This window comes from Schistocerca americana, chromosome X, assembly GCF_021461395.2.
Source record: "Schistocerca americana isolate TAMUIC-IGC-003095 chromosome X, iqSchAmer2.1, whole genome shotgun sequence".
NCBI lineage: Eukaryota > Metazoa > Arthropoda > Insecta > Orthoptera > Acrididae > Schistocerca > Schistocerca americana.
In genome coordinates, this window is record NC_060130.1 from 432,866,005 (window position 1) to 432,885,908 (window position 19,904).

The following is a 19,904-nucleotide window of genomic DNA, read 5'->3' on the forward strand; positions in this document are numbered from 1 at the left end:
TTCGATAGCCTCCCTTATAACGCTGTCCCAATATTTAGAGGTCTGAGCTAGGATCTTGGTACGCTCATAATCCATCTCATGTTTCTCGGACAAACAGTGCTCTACTACTGCTGACTTATTTCGATATTTCAGTCGAGTGTGCCTTTGATGTTCTTGGCAGCAATCTTCGATGGTGCGCACTGTCTGTCCGATATAAGTCTTCCCACACTCACAGGGAATTTGGTATATGCCAGCCTTCCTCAAATGGGATCATCTTTCACACTTCCCAGTAATGCCTGTGTTTTATTGGGTGGGGAAAAGATGGTTTTAACTCGGTGTTTCTTTAATATACGGCCAATTTTTTCCCAATAGTGCGCAATTGTACGGAATAAAGGCAGTGGCTACCTCTTCTGCCGTGACTGCCGTCTCCAGAGGTTGTGCTGTGGTGGTAGGACAGAGCGCACATCTAATCTGCCATTCCGAGTACCCGTTTTTTCGGAACACGGTTTTGAGGTGTTCCAATTCCTAGGGCAGATTCTCTGCGTCTGAGATGCTGCACGCCCTGTGTACTAGTGTTTTTAGTACTCCATTCCTCTGAGAAGTGTGGTGGCAGCTGTCTGCATGCAGGTACATGTCACTGTGCATTTTCTTCCTGTACACACCATGGCTCAGGGTACCATCAGCTCTTCTCTTGACCATGATGTCCAGGAATGGTAATCTTCCTTCCACTTCGGTCTCCATAGTAAATTTGATATTTGGATGTATGGAGTTCAGGTGTGTAAGGAAATCCAGGAGCTTGTCCCTACCATTGGGCCAGATGACAAACGTGTCGTAGATATAATGGAAGAAACAAGTAGGTTTCCAGTTGGATGACGCCAAGGCTTCCTCCTCGAAGTACTCCATGTACAAATTTGCGACCATTGGCGAGAGTGGGCTGCCCATTGCGACTCACTCCATTTGTTTTTAGTATTCCCCATTAAACAGAAAATACAAAATGGATTATGAGCGTACCAAGATCCTAGCTCAGACCTCTAAATATTGGGACAGCGATATAAGGGAGGCTATCGAAATATGCACCAGGGAAGATATTATCAACCGAGATTGTAGCTACAATCTCAGCAAGGCTTGGGACCCGGCATTGAATAAAATTAAGAAGACTCTCAGCAAGAAGTACGAACTGGCAACCAGGGACGTAGCAAGCACATCGACACTACGACAGATTCCGACATCCGCACCTTCGCGACCGCCAGCTCGCTGGGGCGGACGGCGGAGAGAGCGGCCTGCAGGGGGAGGGCATTTAAATCGGCCGCCCACCCTCAGGATCTCAGTTAATCAGTGCACCTGACGATGGTGACATATCTGATCGCGGAAATATTGTGCCCGTTGGACACTATGAACCGGCAGTATACCCGTGGACTGTTCGAGCAACAAATACGCCGGGAGAAACTGAAGAATCACATAAATGTTCAAAATTAATAACTTCTCACTAAAGTACTAAAAAGAGATAGTTTCATAAAAAAAGTCTCAACCAAATCAAAACCAGTTGAACTATGTGCTAGCAACAGTAAATCTTGTAAAACAAAAGAAAAAGGTTTAAAAATTTTTGTGTGGCAGACAACATTTCTTACTACTATACTGACAATGTAAACCAGATAACATATGTCACATGGAAATTATGTGTTGGTCCCATGAGAACCTGTTCATCAATATTACCTCTACATAAACTTTTCTGCTCATTTTTCCACATCTTTCCTAAAGTAGTGAAGACATGAGATGTTGCTGTGTCTTCCCTCTCTTTCTTTATTGTCTGGAATAAATAGCTAGTGGTTCCTGAAGCACTCTCAAGGAAACTTTTTAATGAGAATTTTGCTTCCTTGCTTGCCTCTTCCAACATAAATTTAATGACATGTACCTCATTGTGCAGAACTTTTCCTCCACCTATAGTGCACAAAGACTGCAGTGCCATCATATGTAGTAAAGAGATAGCTGAGAGAATGCTTGAAGTGCACAGATCAGCAGCTGATAATCAACTGAGACAGCGAAGGGGTGGATTTGCCCAGCTCTCAGCATAAGAATGCATTTCTTCACAGAGGCAATGTTATTTTGCATGAACAATACATGTGCTGGAGACAATGAGAGCTTCATAGTCATAAGTAAATATAGGTTACAATATTATATAGCATTCATAAAGTCAAATTTGTTTTTAGAAACAAATGTTTGTGGTATTTCAGATTGGAAATTGGTTATGTATATCAAGAAAGTGGAGAACCAATACCATTAAATGGCTGTAACCTTAAACTGTACCAACATGGGGAAGGTGGTACACCTCCAACCCATTATGGTTTTTCTTTTGAAGCAGGTAGGAATTTATAGTTCTCTATTTTACAGAGTGCTCTGTGAGGAAAACAGTAGTAAAATTTGAAATTTCCTGGCTGATTAAAACTAAGTCTGGCACACACTTTCAGTCTCCCAGGAAGTTTCATATCAGCACAGTCCGCCCCGGTAGCTGAGTGGTCAGCGTGACAGACTGTCAATCTTAAGGGCCCGGGTTCGATTCCCGGCTGGGTCGGAGATTTTCTCCGCTCAGGGACTGGGTGTTGTGTTGTCCTAATCATCATCATTTCATCCCCAACGACGCGCAGGTCGCCGAAGTGGCGTCAAATCGAAAGACCTGCACCAGGCGAACGGTCTACCCGACGGGAGGCCCTAGCCACACGACATTTCCATATCAGCACACATTCCACTGCAGAGTGAAAATCTCATTCCAGAATTAAAATTAATTTGGATGTACTCACTATTGCTTACTTAAATACTGAAAGAAACACTAGACATTTACAAAATAACAAAACTGTATTGTTCACATTTGAAACTTTTCTCATCTTATCAGATATGAGCAAGAAGCTTGTATCAAATTTTCTATTGCTTACAACAAGTTTTGGTGAACTTGTTTCTGTTAACACTCAATGGTCTTAATAGGACTGAAATGAAAGTGTATCCATTTTATAATAAATTGGAATTCTTCAATTTATGTAGTGCTGACTTTATTATTGCCGAAATAATTTTTTTAGCTAGGAATTACAGTTCATTTAGAGTGCTATTTATTATGCAGAACATTAATCACAAACATACAGAAAAGGACAACCAATATGGTCTTAATGAGTACATTGTCATTTCTGTGAATGGAGGTACAACAAATAACGGAAGATGTAAGTAAGCAACACAGTTTATTCCTCCATAAGAAAAGACAGAAACATAAATATATATAACTTCAATAAATGGGCTAATTCTGCCAATTAGAGAAGTCCATGGATGAATCCAGTGGTCAGACTGCTGAATAGTAGAAAGCCAAATTCCAAGCAGCAAAAGAACAAGAACAAGAACAATATGAGGCTGATCTGAGTGGTGTGGCATTGAGGTAACAGCAATAGTGTAGTCCAGGATGAGACTGGAGGAGTGTGGTGCCTTGCATGCATATAAAGTTCTGATGGAATACGTGTATGCCCACCATTGGTGAGTCTGCAGTGGTGTGGTACAGCATAATTGGAGTGGTATCAGTGTGTAGCTATACATAAGGGCACAGCAGCCAGTGTTGCTAAGATACCATGGAGGCAGCTCTGTGCAGGGGCCATGCCTACACTATCCAGGTGGGTGATGTTGCGCATTGATGATAACACTCTCCCCCCTCCGCCCTGGATGATGGGAGCAGTGGGGAGGTCCAGGCAAGAGGTGACCCAGTGACCCAGGCTGCAATGGCTGTGATCACTACAATGGCAGTCATGATGCAGGAACCCTGATGGCAGTGCGGAACCAGCCATGGATAACTGCTGGGGAAGAAACCATCTGCACGAACATGCTCTGGAACAGAAAGATCTAGAGCAGGACCAGGAACAGTGTGAGAACTCAGCTAATTCTCGTGTCTGTGACAATAGTGGTCTGACCTGTCCCAGATAACTTAGGTTGCTCTGCCCATAGGTTTTACCATAATCCCAGGTACCCATGAATGACCATCATTAAAGACTCTGAAATACACCTTAACATTGGCTGGGAATTTTGTGGGAGATGGAGGATTGCAACATGGAGGATGGGAGAGATGCAGTGTAGTCTTGTGAGACCTGTCATGCAGAAGTTTAGCAGGCAATTTATTTCCCTATTTATTATACAGTGTATGAGGGTTGATTCAGAAGTAAGGTTCCCAATGATCTCCAGCCACATGGGAAGGTGCAAGGTGAAATCCATCAATACCACTGTGTGCAGCTGTTCTCCCACACTCGATTCTGCCTGGCCGCACTTTGCTGCACTGCACAGTATTGGCTCAACAGCAATTCACAATGGAGGTGACTGTTGTTGATACTGCCAAGTGTGAGATTCATTCTGTAATTCGGTTTCCACATGTGAAAGGGTCTCCACTCATGGATATTCATAGTCAGTTGATACAAGTGTATGGCAATAAGTGGATGTCTGTTCAAAATGGTGCAGGGAGTTTAGTACTGGTCAGAAGGAGGTCAGTGATGAAGAATGGAGTGGAAGACCTTCTGTTTCATTTGCGGTTATTGAGATAGTCCAATGTGAAGTGCTTCAAAACAGAAGGAACACTGTTGGAGAACTTGTTGCTCAGATTACTGGGAGTTCTTACAGCACAATTGAAAGAGCTTTGACAGAAAAATTGGTGTATGACAAGTGTTGTGTCTGATGAGTAGCACATTGCTTACAGCAGAACACAAGGAGAAATGCCTTCCTATGATAGCCCTTTCTTCAGAAGTGTCAAGAATATAAGGAAGGATTGTTGGACTCCATTCCTAAGGGAGACAAAGCATGGATGTTTCATTTCACCCCTGAAACAAAAGAAAAATCAAAACAATGGCATTGCCAATTGCAGAGAAGTTCAAACAAATTCCTTCTGCTGGCAAAGTCATGGCCACTGTGTTTTGGGATCATAAGGGCATACTGCTGCTCAAGTTAATGGAACCTGGGACAGTAATAATATCAGGCAGTTATTTTGAAACATTACAAAAATTCTGGTGAGCTACCCAGAACTGCCAGAGAGGACAACTGACAGCAGGTGTAACTTTGCTTCATGATAATGCCCAACCTTATGTATGCTGCCAAAGCCAGGAACTTTTGACAAACTTTGGTTGGATTGTCATGCTCCACACACCTTACAGTCTGGACCTCATGTGTAGTGATTATCACTTGTTCCCAAGTTAAAGGAACATTTGGGTGGCAAATGCTTCTGGGGTAATGATGAAGTCAAAGAAGAGGTGAAATACTTCCTCAGCAGATTGGCAGTGGAGTTCTCTAATATGGGGATACAGAAACTGGAGCACCATCTATAAAAATGCACAGAAAAAGATAGTGATTATGTAGAAAAATAGAGCTAAGTTTCTTCTTTCCAACAATATAAATTTCTGTGAGAATAAACAATGTTGTCTCTTTGTAAAAATGAAGGAAACCTTACTTCTGGATCAACTCTTGTATCAACAAGAACAGCAGCAGATCATTTTCTTTGGAGTGGAACTGCCTTAATTTTAACATCTGTGCCTTGAAGGTATGCATGAATCATTCCACTTAGAGTGGGGTGAGAAGGGAGCTGGTCTAATGTGGGTGATGCGTTGGCGTTACAGAAAGATGTGAATTCTGCTGAAGCTAGGTGTGGGCCATATCTGATACAATAGTGGTTGATAATCCTTCTTGGCAGAATCATGCTGGATGACATTGTGGAATTCATAGAGACCACAAAAGGAAATTTGGAAAAAGTGTCCACTGCAATAAGCCATTATAAACCCCCAAGTGGCCCTGCAAAACTGATGTGACATCACTGCTAGGGGGTGTCCACTTAAGGCCAGTCAAACAACTATTCATTTGGATCAGGCAGATTCTCTGTACATTCCTTGCAATGTGTGATCATGTGTCAATGTTCTTATCCATCCCAAGGCACAAGGAGTGCTGCTTGGCCAACTGCTCCATATGGGCAATGTCTCAATATCCTTTATGAAGTAATTCTAACACCTGCTGCTGCAGTTATGCAGGAATCATACACACCAAGTGAACAGGGTCGGGTGCTAACACACAACTAAATTCTGGACTGAAAAGGCATACTGCTGGGAAAACCAATGCTGGAGAGTCTCACTGGGCAGCAGCATCCTATCCATGGGCCAGCCTGACCAAATAAACTGGTGAAGAAGCAGGAGGGCATCATCTTACCCTGTGGCCATGGCAATTTGATCGTAGTCAGTCAGAAAAGTAGCCACTGTGTTTCATCGATCTGGTTAATATCAAAGCAAGCTTCCTTGGAATAGTCGAATTCCCCATTTAATATGACAGAAAGATATGGTAGAGGACCTGCACTAGTGTGGTGTGTCATGGGGCAATATAGAAATTCGCAGTTTTCATTGGCCAGGGTAAGTGATCAGTATTGGAGTTTTTGTGTTGTCTGAGTGGGTAGAGGTTTGGCTGGGTGGAATAAACTGATGAGAGGATTGTGATCCTTTATCAGGGTGACTTTCTCTCTGTAAAGATACTGTTGAAACTTGGAAATGTCATAGACAATTGCTGTTGTCTGCTTCTCTAGTTGACTGTAATCACTCAAGCTTTGTTAAGCAATTTCAATGTGAAAGCAATTGGGCAAAAAGCGATTTCCTGCTGAAATGACCAGATGAAGGGATCATTTTTCTGTCTGAGAGCATGTAAGGGTGCAGTGATCTGAGCAACATTAGGTACAAAACTGAAGATAATACAAGATTTTCCCAAGGGCAGCTTGGAACTTGGTGAGATTCTTTGGGGAAGGGAACTACCAAATAGCCTGCAAGTGTTTGGCAGTAGAGCAAACTCCATGGGAGTCAATGGCATGATCAAGGTATTCTATTTGAGCACAAATAGAAATGCATTTCTCCTGATTGTACTGTAGTCCCACTTTGATGAGAGGTTGGAAGAGGCATTCCAGTTTGTGGAGGTGCGCACCTGGAGTACTGCTAGAGATGACAGTGTCATCCTGTTGGTTGGAGCAGGAGGAGACCTTTGACATCAGTTGCTCTAAAAACCATTGGAAGCTGGCTTGAGCAGAAACTGATTCTGATATTGAAGGCAGTGGATATGAATCACACAACAGACAGCATTGACAGTGGACTTAAAATCTGCAGAATTGAGGATTGAGTTTTCTGACAATGACAAGGGGCGATGACCAGTGGCTGGCAGAGATGGGCATGAAAACCCTCAGGCTGTGCATCCATCCCAACTCTGCTGTATCCTTCTCCAAATTTGCTTGAGGACCACCTGTGTGGTATCTTTCAAGGTAATGTGGGAGGAAAATTCTTTCACTTTGCCCTGAGAGTCCTCAAAAGCTGATGGCATTTGTCACAGAGCTTTGTTATGCTGCCATGAGGGACATGGGAATTGATCATTGCCATATCACCTGAGATCTGGAGGCCAAAGGGGTCAAAGCCATTGGAGCCAAAAATGTCAGAACTGTCGTAAGAGTGAAGTGCCATCACTGGAATTGCTTTGATGGTAGATCTGTACTCCATCTAAAGAAGACATGTGCTGAGGACTGCAATGTGTGATCCCCATTGTACATGTAAGAACCTGAGGAAGAACTTCAAGTAGTGGGAAACCGAGCTTTTTGAACATGGAACTATTGGTTATTGTAGCGGAAGCCCCAGTACCCAGCTGGAATTGGACTTCCCAGTTCTCAACATGAAGGTGCATGAAAGCTTTCTTTGGTTCATGTACAAGAACAGAAGGATGCTAGTACAATCCACAGCCTGGAATGATTCACAACTAGTAGAAATGCTGTAGCAGGTTTGAACTGTTAAAGACTCATCAGAAACCAAATGGTCCAGAAACATGGCATCATCAACTTTGACCTGGTAGACATCCACTGCATCAGAATAATGGGTGGCCATGTTAACACATCGGTCCCATAATTTCTTTCAGCAAATGTCTTGAATGTGACCAATCTTTTTGCAAAACATACATTTAGTTCAGCAGAAATGGCATGTGTCCCTATTATGAGAGATTTGGCACTGAGGGCAGGATTGCAATTTGCTGCCATTATGCAGCTGCTGCAGGCATGCTGCAGTCTCTTTATGGTGGCTGGTAGGACTATAGCTACTTGTGGAGAAAACTGACATATATCAACAGCAGCCACTACAGGTGGCAACATTTCTAGCTCTGTGGTGTCAAACAATTCCCACACTTCGATGACATCCTCAAGCATAGGGTCTGATAATTTGAAGGCTTCCACCCAAAGTCTGGAATCAATAACATTTTGAACTATAGCATCCTTCAAAATGGTGCCCTGTACAACTTACCACAATGACATATGATAGCCACTGGCTATAGGACTGGGTAGCTTGGCACTCCATTCGGAACAACTTAGGTCGGGCAGTGGTAGCCAATTTGACAAGGGCCACAATGACTTCCAGGAAATGAACTGATTCATGCTAAATAAGGGGAAAAAGCTTGGTGCAAATGTGTAAGATATCTACACCAGCCCAAGAAAGAAAGTATGATCACTGAACACACCAAAAATGTTGTAAGTGGCGAAGTGTTGAAATAGCTGCAATTTGCTCATCTGCAGCAGCATCAAACATGCAGGGCGCTGGAGCCAACTGGTATCTGCTGCCATTGTCGTCAGTTTGGGTGATGCGTTGAAGCTGAGCTTGCTACAGAAGCTGTTGGTCCTCAGACGCCAATGTCACCTTGTCCAGCAGCTGCGTGAACTGCATTGACTGAACCCTAGGAATTTTGTGGAACGATACAGTTTCCTCTTGTTGGACAGTCACCATGGCAAAAAGAAAAAAAAAAAGAATAAGCAACAAGCTATGATATATTGTGATTATGATCTCTCAGTTGCTTAACTTACTGCCTCAAGGTAAGAAAGGCTTAAACAAGTCATCCAAATGCAATACAACAACAATAACTGCTGTCATTTTTGTGATCAATGTATGTAACTATATATAAAGGTGTATAATTCTATATTTATGGATTTTAATTACAAGGACAATATCACTTGCAAGTGCTTAGAAGGGGGATGTGTGTCCACTGGATGAACGGCAACCTTTTCACCTCGACGAAGTGCCCAACTATACAACACTAGTAGGAAGAGCCTCTGGTTCACAATGGCAAAGCCAGCCCATACTCTCTGAAATATGGAGGTATCACTGACTTCTTTTTGTTTCTCCATCTCAAATTCAGCATGAAGGCACACAATTTTACAGTTATTTAAAATGCGCAGATTTGCATGAGAAAGACTTTGAAATCAATCCTATTTCAATACCTTCAGGTGAATGTAACATGTGACATAACCACTGGCCATGATTTAATAACCATCAATGATGATTAAAGAATATTGAGTGTCTTTAAATACTCTGTCTTGAATTAAAAATATTTATTAGAACCAGTCTCACTAATTTTGAGAGATACCTTTTAAACAGCTAAAGAGAATAACCAAAAATGGTAAAACCTAAAATAAATATGTGGTATCATCAATGGGAACACCATGATGGCACCTGCCACCATGCAGCCACAGGTCACATGGCTTGCAGTCTACAGCCAGCAGTTTCCAGCTCATGCATTGCACTGCCAAGCTGGATACTGCAGGCATGGCCTGTGCACGTAGCTGTCTCCAGGGTATCTTAGCAACACCAAATGGCCTACCCTCACAGAATAGCTAAACGCTGATGCCACTCCGATCACTTTGTGCCATGCCACTACAGACTCACTGACAGCAGGAATATTCGTTTGTCACTAGGGCTTTATAAGTGCACACAGCACCACACTCCACCAGTCTCATCCTGGACTATGCTATTGATGTTACCTCAATATCACACCACTGGGATTACCCTCATCTGGACTTTGACTCTGCTTGGGACTGGACCTTCTTGGGATTTCTACTATTCAACAATCCAATGGCCAGATTCATCCATGGACTTTGTTTATTGCTGTCCCAATGGCAGTGCTAGTCCAGTTACTTAAGTTATGTGTATTTCTGTTTCTGTCTTCTCTTGTGGAGGAAAAAACTCATTTTCAACATAGTCAATAAGCTTTCTGGAAATGATACAGATTTTTTCTGTTCATTATGTGAGACTTTGGAAATTAGTTTAACACAATTTTCACTATCTACACATAAAAAAATAAAAAAAATTATTGAAGAATCAATTACAGAATTCCCATTTATCTTTTACCAATGTAACTCTGAGATTTTTTTAAGAGTTCATTTCTAAAAATGAGAGGTTTATGGGTGCCCTACAGATTTCTCATCTTGTATCTTCACCACTCTTTCTCCTAATACTATGTGTCTGATATAAATATTTGTTCTTTTGTAAGGAATTTCTATCATAATCTTTCTGTGTCACTCCAAGCAGATTAGCTGCTGGATGTCAGTATATTTATAAAATTAATTCATATGCAAGGTGTGATTCAGAAGTTTCAAGACCGATTCATTTCTGAGTAGGGGAGTGTGCATGGGCCAGTTCCGCCGGGTGGGATAACTAGTGGGGGGTTTCAGGGAACAAACTGATGCTGCAGCAGTTGCATCCAGAACCCTGGAAAGTGCACATCACTTGCAGCGTGAGTGTGTGTCACCGACCTTGGTCAAAAAGTGGGAGATGCGAATGTGGAGTGGCACTTGGAGCAGTATTATGCGATTAAGTTTTGCGTGCGACTGAACAAAACTGCCACGGAGACTCTCGGTATGATTCAGGAGGCCTTTAAGGAAGAAGCAATGTCCTGTGTAATGGTTTTCATGTGTGACAAACATTTCAAAGATGACCATCGGAATGTTGAAGATGACGACCGCTCTGGGAAGCCATCATCAAGCCAAACGGATCAAAATGTGGAGAGAGTGTGGGAACTTTTAAACAATGACCATCATTTTGGTACTAGATTAATTGCCAATGAACTGGGACTCAGTCAGAGTATGGTGTGGAGGATTGTGATGGAGAATTTGATGATGTGAAAAATGTGTGCCAAACTGGTGCCAAATGTTTTGTCAGTGGATCAGAAGAAACAGCACCAGGAAATGCTCCAACTGTTGAATGTTGATCCGAACCTTCTGGAGAAAGTGGTTACTGATGATGAGACCTGGGTCTACAAGTATGATCCTGAGTCAAAGTGTCAAAGCTCATAATGACACACTGCTTCCTGATTGAAGCCCAAGAAAGCTCACATGAGCAAGTCATGTGTGGAGTGCATGCTGATTTTTTTTTTTTTTTTTTTTTTTTTTTTTTTTTTTTTTTTTTTTTTTTTTTTTAAAGGAGTGATTCACAAGGAGTTTGTTGATCATGGACAGAATGTCACAGGTGACTTTTACGCTGAAGTGCTCCGCCACTTGAGGGATCAAGTTCGCCGCGTCTGCCTGGTGATCAAGGGCGATTGGATTCTCCCCCGCGACAATGCGCCCGCCCACACGTCATGTGCCGCTGCCAAAATTTTGGTCAAAATGTGACAACACTGCCACAGCCACCCTACAGCCCTGGCTTGACTCCAAGTGACTTTTTTCTCTTCCCCTGAATCAAGACAGGCCTAAAAGGGAAGTGATTCGACTCGATCGACACCATCCAGCAGGCTTCGATGAGAGCCTTTGACAGCATGAAGCCCAAGGCCTTCCAGAAGGGCTATGAACAGTGGAAGATGCGCTGGGAGCACTGTGTTGATTCTGAAGTATTTTAGTCCTCTGTACTTAAATGTCCAATAAATTTTTAGTTCTTAGTTAAGTCTTGAAACTTTTGAATCACACACTGTATTTACTGAGCATCTCTTTCTAATGCCACACGGAATTGTGACTCATGATGTGATTCTCAAGGAACTGTGCAGAACTATAAAATAGAAGAAACTAATTTTGGCTTAACCATTTACCAGATATCCCTTAACAACTATTAACCCCAGATCCTAATGCTTGGCTGAAATAAAATCAGCTGAAGGCACACATGTTTTTTCAATAACCATATATATTCTACGAAATAGTTCATGCGTGAAAAGCCAGATGTCAGTGTCCAATGGGTAAATCACGGTGTTGCCATCATCTGGTGCACTGATGAATGGAATGCCTCAGAGCTGGTTCAGGGTTTATATCCCCAACCCTCACCCCTTTCACTGTCCCTTACTCCAGGAGAAGTTAGAGTCACATCATATCTATTCCACTGTAAATAGTTAATGAAAATAACTGAGAAGCATTCAATGTGAGATGATAAGACAGTCACTGACAGTAACAAAATTGTGTAATAGATTAAAAGTAAATAACACTAATGAGCTACTAGCATTCAAATGAAATTGCTGATGCACAGTATTGAAAGTAGCAATTGAATCACTTATTTCTAATAGGATATTTTTCATATTTTCTTGGCATAAGTGTTTTATTGTGGTTAGTGTTTCTTCAGTGGTGGAGTCATCATACAATGCTAAAGGGACACCTTTCTCACAGTTGGTGATGTCTCAGGAAGCCAACAAAATTTTCTTTCATTTCTGCAAGGTTCCTTCCTGAGAGGAGTAGTTTAGTAGAGAACTGTGATTACAGACCCCATAGTAATTGTGGAACAGGTTTTAGATTTTAACAGGTGGCGACCAAATTTCTGCAACACAGGGAAGCTCTTCATATAACCTTGAGGAAGAGAAATGGAATGTCAGTCAAAACCAGGGTTTAGTCCTGCTAGCTATTTTAAATTGAGATATAACTCAAATGATTCACATATGGTGATGACCTTTAATTTCATCAGAGCACACTTTGCCAATAACAATTTGCCAATAACAAATCATTTGACTCTTCCTCAATGTCTGATGTTCAACAAAATGTTTGAATCAAATAAAAGAAAACAATAGTCTTCAGAAAGGTTACATGACCCTTCCTCAGTATTCAGTGTACTACAGAAGTGGTCCAATTAAACATAAGAAAATAGCAGTCTTCAAGACAGTCATTAAATGCATCCCATACAAGTATGTACAGTATTATAAAGATATACTGACAGTTCCTGTACAAAAGGGCTAGCCAAAGACTAAAATACCACTAGATGTTTATACCTCCCAGCTAAAGTAGCAAAGTACGTGTTAGTTGTATATACACATACATTACATTACATTTATCATTTTCCATGGATCCCTTGGAGAGGAGTCTCTGGGATGTGGAAAGAGTCAAATGGATATTGTACAATTCTAATGCAGACAGAGTTATGAGCTATAATCCTTGTGAAGATATTCATCGATGAAGTAGAAGGAGTAGGCCAACAGGAAGTTCTTTCATTCACTCTGAAATTGATCTTTATCACTTACAAGACCTTTGATATGCTCTGGTAAGTTATTGAGTATATGAATATCCATGTATTTGACTCCTTTTTGTACCAGTGTTAAGCTTTTATAGTCCTTATACAGATTGTTTTTGTTTTTGGTATTATAATCATGTTTTGCACTATTTTGTGTAAAAAGAGACATGTTGGAAATGACAAAGGACATCAATGAGTATATGTATATAAAAATAATGTTCCTCCAACACTCTAGTGTCTCTATCTGTTTCTAAAAAGATAAAACCTTAAATATTCTGGACAAAATAGCAGATTTCTGAAGCCATTGCTAAAATGTCCATAGAGATGGGATTTTTAGTGTTGTAACATTAATAATGTTTCAGTTGTTTCAGGTTTTTGAGAGTAACTGTATATTTTTTTTGACTCAATTATGCATGAAACTCAAAATCTGTGTAACAACTTTACTCTTTGTTTGTTAAAAAATTAACTTGGCTGCTTTAAAGTCCTACTCTAGTTCTCTTGATAAAGATGTCCATACATCTGATAACACTCCCTAAATATTGGTTTGCATTAAGTACACCATCCAATTATTTTACATCACTACCATAACTGACATCTGTTCCTGCAGTAATAACCTTTCCAGCAATTGATGATATTCTGACATAGAAAACATCATGGATATGCCACTGAATTCATTAAAGTTTTTACCACTTTCCATTGGTCAATCAAACCTTTGTGCATAAAAGTAATATAGCTTCATTCATCTCAATGTTACCATTCCTAAAAGTGAAAGGGAGCATTTCTCTTGAGACATGAGACTAAGGAGTCTCATTAATGACTGATATTCATGTTACTTATGTTTATAACATCGTCTTTCTAATTGATGTACCTCATTCACCCAGTCTCAGTGAGATATCTGTCAGTTCCCAGTATCCTATAGACTACACATAAACTCACTTTCATATGCTATAACTTGTCTTAATTTCTGTCTGTTACTACATGATTGGCTGCAGCTTGCTGTTAACACTTAATAACTTCAATATTGGCCATTGCAGTCTGTTCTTACTTTCAGCATCTACAGGATTCATCTCTTGAGCCAGAATTACAGAAGACTTCCTCCTATTTGTGTTATTTTTAGTTATTTTCTAGCTTTTTCATCTGTACTGCCCCTCCTCACCTACTTTCCTTGAGGTACTATCAAAGTAATGACTGGGCCAAAGACCTTAACATTTCATATCTTCTGTCACAAGACATTTTTGTTAGTCCTTTATTTTTGACAAATAATACGAGGGCCGTTCAGAAAGTAACCTCCGGTTGATTTAAAAAAATACACCAAGTTAAATAAAAATATTTTAATATATACATCTTACAACTATATCTTTGCACTATTTTTCTACATAGTCTCCATAGCGATTGAGGCACTTATCGTATCTCTTCACAAGCTTTGAAATTCCTTCTGCATAAAAATCACCCGCTTGTGCCTGGAGCCAACCTGTGACCGCATCTTTGAGCTCTTCGTCGTCATCAAACCGCTGTGACCCGAGCCATTTCTTCAAATGCATGAAGAGGTGATAATCACTTGGCGCCAGGTCTGGGTTGTAAGGTGGATGGTTGATAACGTCCCACTTGAAGGACTTAAGAAGGGGCCGTTGTTCTGCGAGCAGAGTGAGGACGGGCGTTATCATGCAAAAAAACGATACCGGAAGTCAGCATACCACGGCGTTTGTTCTGTATAGCCCGTCGTAACTTTTTTATTGTTTCACAGTACACGTCTTGATTAATGGTCGTACCACGTTCCATGAATTCAACCAACAACACCCCTTTGGCATCCCAAAACACCGTTGCCATCAGTTTTCTGGCAGAAAAATCTTGCGAGGCTTTTCTTGGTTTGGTAGGCGAATTTGAATGTGCCCACATCTTTGATTGTTCTTTTGTCTCAGGGTTCACATACTTAATCCAGGTTTCATCACCGGTCACGATTCTGTTTAACAATGGTTCTCCTTCGTCCTCATAACGTGACAGAAAGTCTAATGCAGAGGCCATTCTTTGAGTTTTGTGGTGGTCGGTAAGAATTTTGGGCACCCATCATGCACAGAACTTACGGTAACCCAGTCTTGCTGTCACTATCTCGTACAAGAGAGTCTTAGAAATCTGTGGAAAACCAGTAGACAACTCCGACATTGAGAAACGTCGATTTTCACGAACTTTTGCATCAACTGTCTGAACGAGTTCGTCAGTCACCAATGATGGTCTACCACTCCTCTCTTCATCATGAACGTTTTCTCGTCCACTTTTAAATAAACGTACCCATTCACGGACAACTCCTTCACTCATAACTCTTGGTCCGTACACGGCACAAAGCTCACGATGAATAGCTGCTGCAGAATATCCTTTGGCTGTAAAAAACCTTATGACAGCACGCACTTCACATTTGGCGGGGTTTTCTATTGCAGTACACATTTCAAACTGCCACAAAAACTAAACTAGCGCAGGTACGACGTTCACTCAACCACGGCTTGATGCCGACTGACCTGTTGAGTGCGTGAACGCACAGATGGCGTCGCTACTCCCCCCACAACCCGCACTGTGATCAATCGGAGGTTACTTTCTGAACCGCCCTCGTATATTCTTATTTTATTTCAATGTCATAACAGTTTTTAATATTTATTTTAAAATTCTGTTTGAAATCTGTTCTTGTCACATTATAACGTGATACTCCAAGACAGGGTTCATTTGTAAGTACAAAATTTTCAAGCACAGGGTAACATGAAAGATATTATGATGATAAATAATATGAAGGATTAGTAAATAATGGTAGAAGATATCAGTAAGATTTTAAAGTGACTTACATATTTTTGTTTTGTTTAATGTTTCAGGAGGAATGTGGTACCATGTTCAAGTAGAAATCTTTGAGAGATCTGAATTTTATATTGGTTGGGAGTGGGAAACACGTGTGGTGGAATGCCTAGGAAATTTTAAAGTGAATGGAGTTAAAGGCTGGGGTGCAGCTGAATGGCAGTACCGTCACATGGGGGGTCGTCCAGATGAGGTAGCTTCCAGTGATCCAGAATGGGCAAAATCCATTGAGAAGGCATAAATACTATTATAAAAAGTGTATATTCATGTGCCTGGTGTCACATCATAGAATCCTTTATGTTTCAAAAGATTCATTTGTTATCTTGATGTGAGTGAACTGATTTGTATATTATGTTATGAAAAAGTAATTTTTGATCCATAAACAATGTAATTTCCATTTACAATTATTGAGTAATCATTGCAGCATTTTCATTGGATATCAGAATATCTCACATTTGCAACTGAAGTTTCATGAAGTGAATTGCTTTAGTTAATGTATTACCCTCTTTAGTCAGTAGGAAATGGAACACGTATTTGGAGTGAGCAAATGACAAGATGAATAAAATGAAATTCCATCAGAAATGATGTGCTGACATTTTTTAACTTGATTACATCCACAGAATGGACAAATTGACACACTGCATTGTTTAAGTTACTGCAATATTGTAACAGGCAATTAAGTCAGTGGTGTAATTTACTCTTTTCAGCTGTTGTTTGCCCACAACACTAGTATACAAATGTTTGATGCACAGGTTGATGAACACAAAAAATCAGTCAGCTGTGATAGAAGTAGATGAAAAAAGTGGGACACAAAGAACAGAAATATTAAGAAATAAAAATATTAAGAAACTAATAGAAAATTATAACAAATGAACATTCAGAAGCATTATCAATATCAAAGTCCCCTCAGTGTTGTAGGAAAGTTCTTGTAGAATGTAAATTCTTCTGAATTAAAGAAGACTATTCACCAAAGGCAGAAGTGCTGTGGATAAGCACACAGAAATGACAGAAACTTCAGACACACACGAAAACACAAATACACATGCCTATGCCCATACATGGTACTATATTTTGGCACATGGACTGGTTGTGGTAGGAATAGTGTCAAGTGACGTGAGTAGATGGAGAGGGAGTGGGGATGAGTGGCTGGGAGCTTGGAGGGAGGCAGCTGGTTTGCTGGCTAGGAATGTGGGAGGGAGGGTTGTCAGGTATACGGGCTTGTCATTTAATACACAATTGCATAAGCCAGTGGGGAGTGGTTCACAGTGAAGGCAGATTGGGGGCATGACTTTGGAGTGAGTGACAGGATGGAGGAAGGTAAACTGTTGGTTGGAGTGTTTGGAGACAGTGCATTACCAGAGACTGAGGTCAGGACAATTACAAGACTGGATAATGTGTTGTAAGGATAACTCCCATTTCTGTAGCTCAGAGAACCTGGTGGTGGATAGAAGGATCCAGATGGTCCAGGGTGTGAAGCATTCATTAAAACTGAGCATATTGTGCTCAGGTGCATATTGAGCTACCGAAGCACGACTCACACCCGGTACTCGCAGCTTTACTTCTGCCAGTATCTCATCTCCTACCTTCCAAACCTTGGTAGAGCACTTGCCCGTGAAAGGCAAAGGTCCCGAGTTCGAGTCTGGGTCGGGCACACAGTTTTAATCTGCCAGGAAGTTTCAGGATTGTTGTGTTTGTGGATTTTGAGCTACATGAAAAGATTGGTGTGTGGGATGCTGTTGAGGTGAAAAGGGTGATGGACTCTGGGGAGGTATTCTGGGAAGGGCCAATGGATTTAAGTAGGGACTGGAAGTTATGTTGTCAAACTTCTCTGAGCCACTAGCAACTCATTCCCAGGCACTCTCCCTGCCTCCCACCTCCCACTCCATCTACACACGTCACTTTGTGTGTGTCCCTATTGAAAATTCAATTTTTTAATTTCATTTTTTTTTTTTTTTTTTGCTGTGAGTGGTCTCCTTTAATCCAAATCAGTGGTAACCAGGTAACTTAACCATATGACAACCTGTGGTGTGGTTATTATGAAGTCATTCCAGTCATCTTGTATTCTTCTTATTGCACATTCACTAATAGTTTGTTCTGCTGTTTGCTTCATTGCAGTACAACTATACTATGAGTTGTATTAATATCCTGTCTATAAAGGGATGCTATGCCACTTTCATGCCTGGTTGTGATGCTGTTAATGCAGCTCCAGCTGCATGTCTGTAGGAAGTATAGTTTGATAAAACTGATTCTCTAGGTACTGTGCAGCAGACAGTGTCAAATTAGCTCTCCAGTGCTCTTCTAAATTGCAAAAGGTTGTTTGATGGAGACTGTTGAGATATCATACAAGTTTCCTTGATTTAAGCTTGGTACTCGCATGGTGAGAAAGGATTTCGTTAATTGGAGAGTTTCTAGGGACTGACCTGTTGCATATCTTCAATTCCTGTTCCACTACCTGTTGCAGCACAACACCTGATGGTGTTACATTAGTTAGGAGTGGTGAGCATTATGCTTAGATATTTAGGATTCATGGTGTGGTTTAATTAGTTATGTAATGGTTTAAGTAATAAGACACCACCACCTGTTATAAATACTGTAGGTCTGAGAGTAAGCTGGTGATGACTAGAAAAGCAGTTAAGTTATTAATGATGTGGGTGGGAAGATATAAAGAAATAAACAACCTAGACACAATATGAAAAAAAATCAGGTAAGCATATGGAAAAAAATAATTGGGAAAAATGAAGAAAAAACATATATCATACCCAAGTAGTAACTTTGGGGCAGGAAGGAATGAAGAGGATTATTATGACTGTGTATATGGCTAAGAGAAACAGAAATATGTGGACAGGACAGGACAGGAGGAACTAGAGGAATAGGTATTAGTATTAGTTTCTGATCTTATCATAGACAGGTAGCCTACTTATTCTAAAGCAGTTTATTCTTTTCCTTGTCATGGCTGCGTTTCAGTAATTTTTGCTCCCTTTGTTCTTTTTTTTTTATACCAATTTATTTTGCCTCTATTCTACTATAAGTCTGCAGCTTGTGGTCTTGTGGTAGTGTTCTCGCTTCCCGCACACAGGGTTTTGGGTTCGATTCCCGTTGGGGTCAGGGATTTTCCCTGCCTCAAGATGGCTGGGTGTTGTTGTGTTGTCATCATCATCATTCATCCCCATTATGGTTGGAGGAAGGCAATGGCAAACCACCTCCACTAGGACCTTGTCTAGTCGGGGGTGCGGGTCTCCCGCATCATTCCCTATGTTCCTCGGAGTATGAGACCTCTTCATCATCATTCTACTATAGCTCTCTGTTTGCCTCCATACTTGTGTGTATGAGTGATCAAAACCTTTTATGAGTCAATAAAAGAATTGAAGTATCTGTTCACTAGATTTCTGTTGAGCTTGGTGATCTAATGGTAATGATAAAGGTTTATGAGTCAATAATAGTATTAAGGCATTTGTTCATTACACTTCTGTTAAACCTAGTGCTCTAATGGTAAAGCATGTGCTTGGAAACTTGTTCGAATACCAGTGGACCATGGAATACATCAGTCTGCCTTTACCCTAGCCTTCATTTCTCAATGATGTGACAATTTGCAAAAAACAACATGTTGCTTGGATTGTACATTAAACAGTATGTTCCTTTTCCCCAGCAGGATTATTGAGCTAGGTCAGGGATACACAAGTCACCGAAGTGGGGTCCACTCGGAAGACTTGCACCAGGCTGTTGAGCTGCACCGAATTATTACCACATCTCTTTGTATATTGATTTGTAATGGAATTATTCTTGCCTTGTTAATTAGTTCAGTGGTATGATCTTTCATTGAGAAATGAACAATGAAGGAAA

General features: G+C 40.8%; 1 protein-coding gene across 2 annotated transcripts in view; it reads left to right on the forward strand.

Annotated features, from left to right (window-relative positions):
* The window catches only part of LOC124556662, a 79,796-nt gene extending 63,193 nt beyond the window's left edge, over window positions 1-16,603 (forward strand). Inside the window, exons 7-8 of one of the 2 annotated variants that reach the window (XM_047130632.1) lie at window positions 2,211-2,338; window positions 16,085-16,603. In XM_047130632.1, coding sequence (XP_046986588.1) covers window positions 2,211-2,338; window positions 16,085-16,305 — 349 coding nt within the window. In that variant the 3' untranslated portion in view covers window positions 16,306-16,603. The remainder of the gene's footprint in view (window positions 1-2,210; window positions 2,339-16,084) is intronic. The other variant, XM_047130633.1, reaches the window with a different exon arrangement.
* Window positions 16,604-19,904: the final 3,301 nt, after the last annotated feature.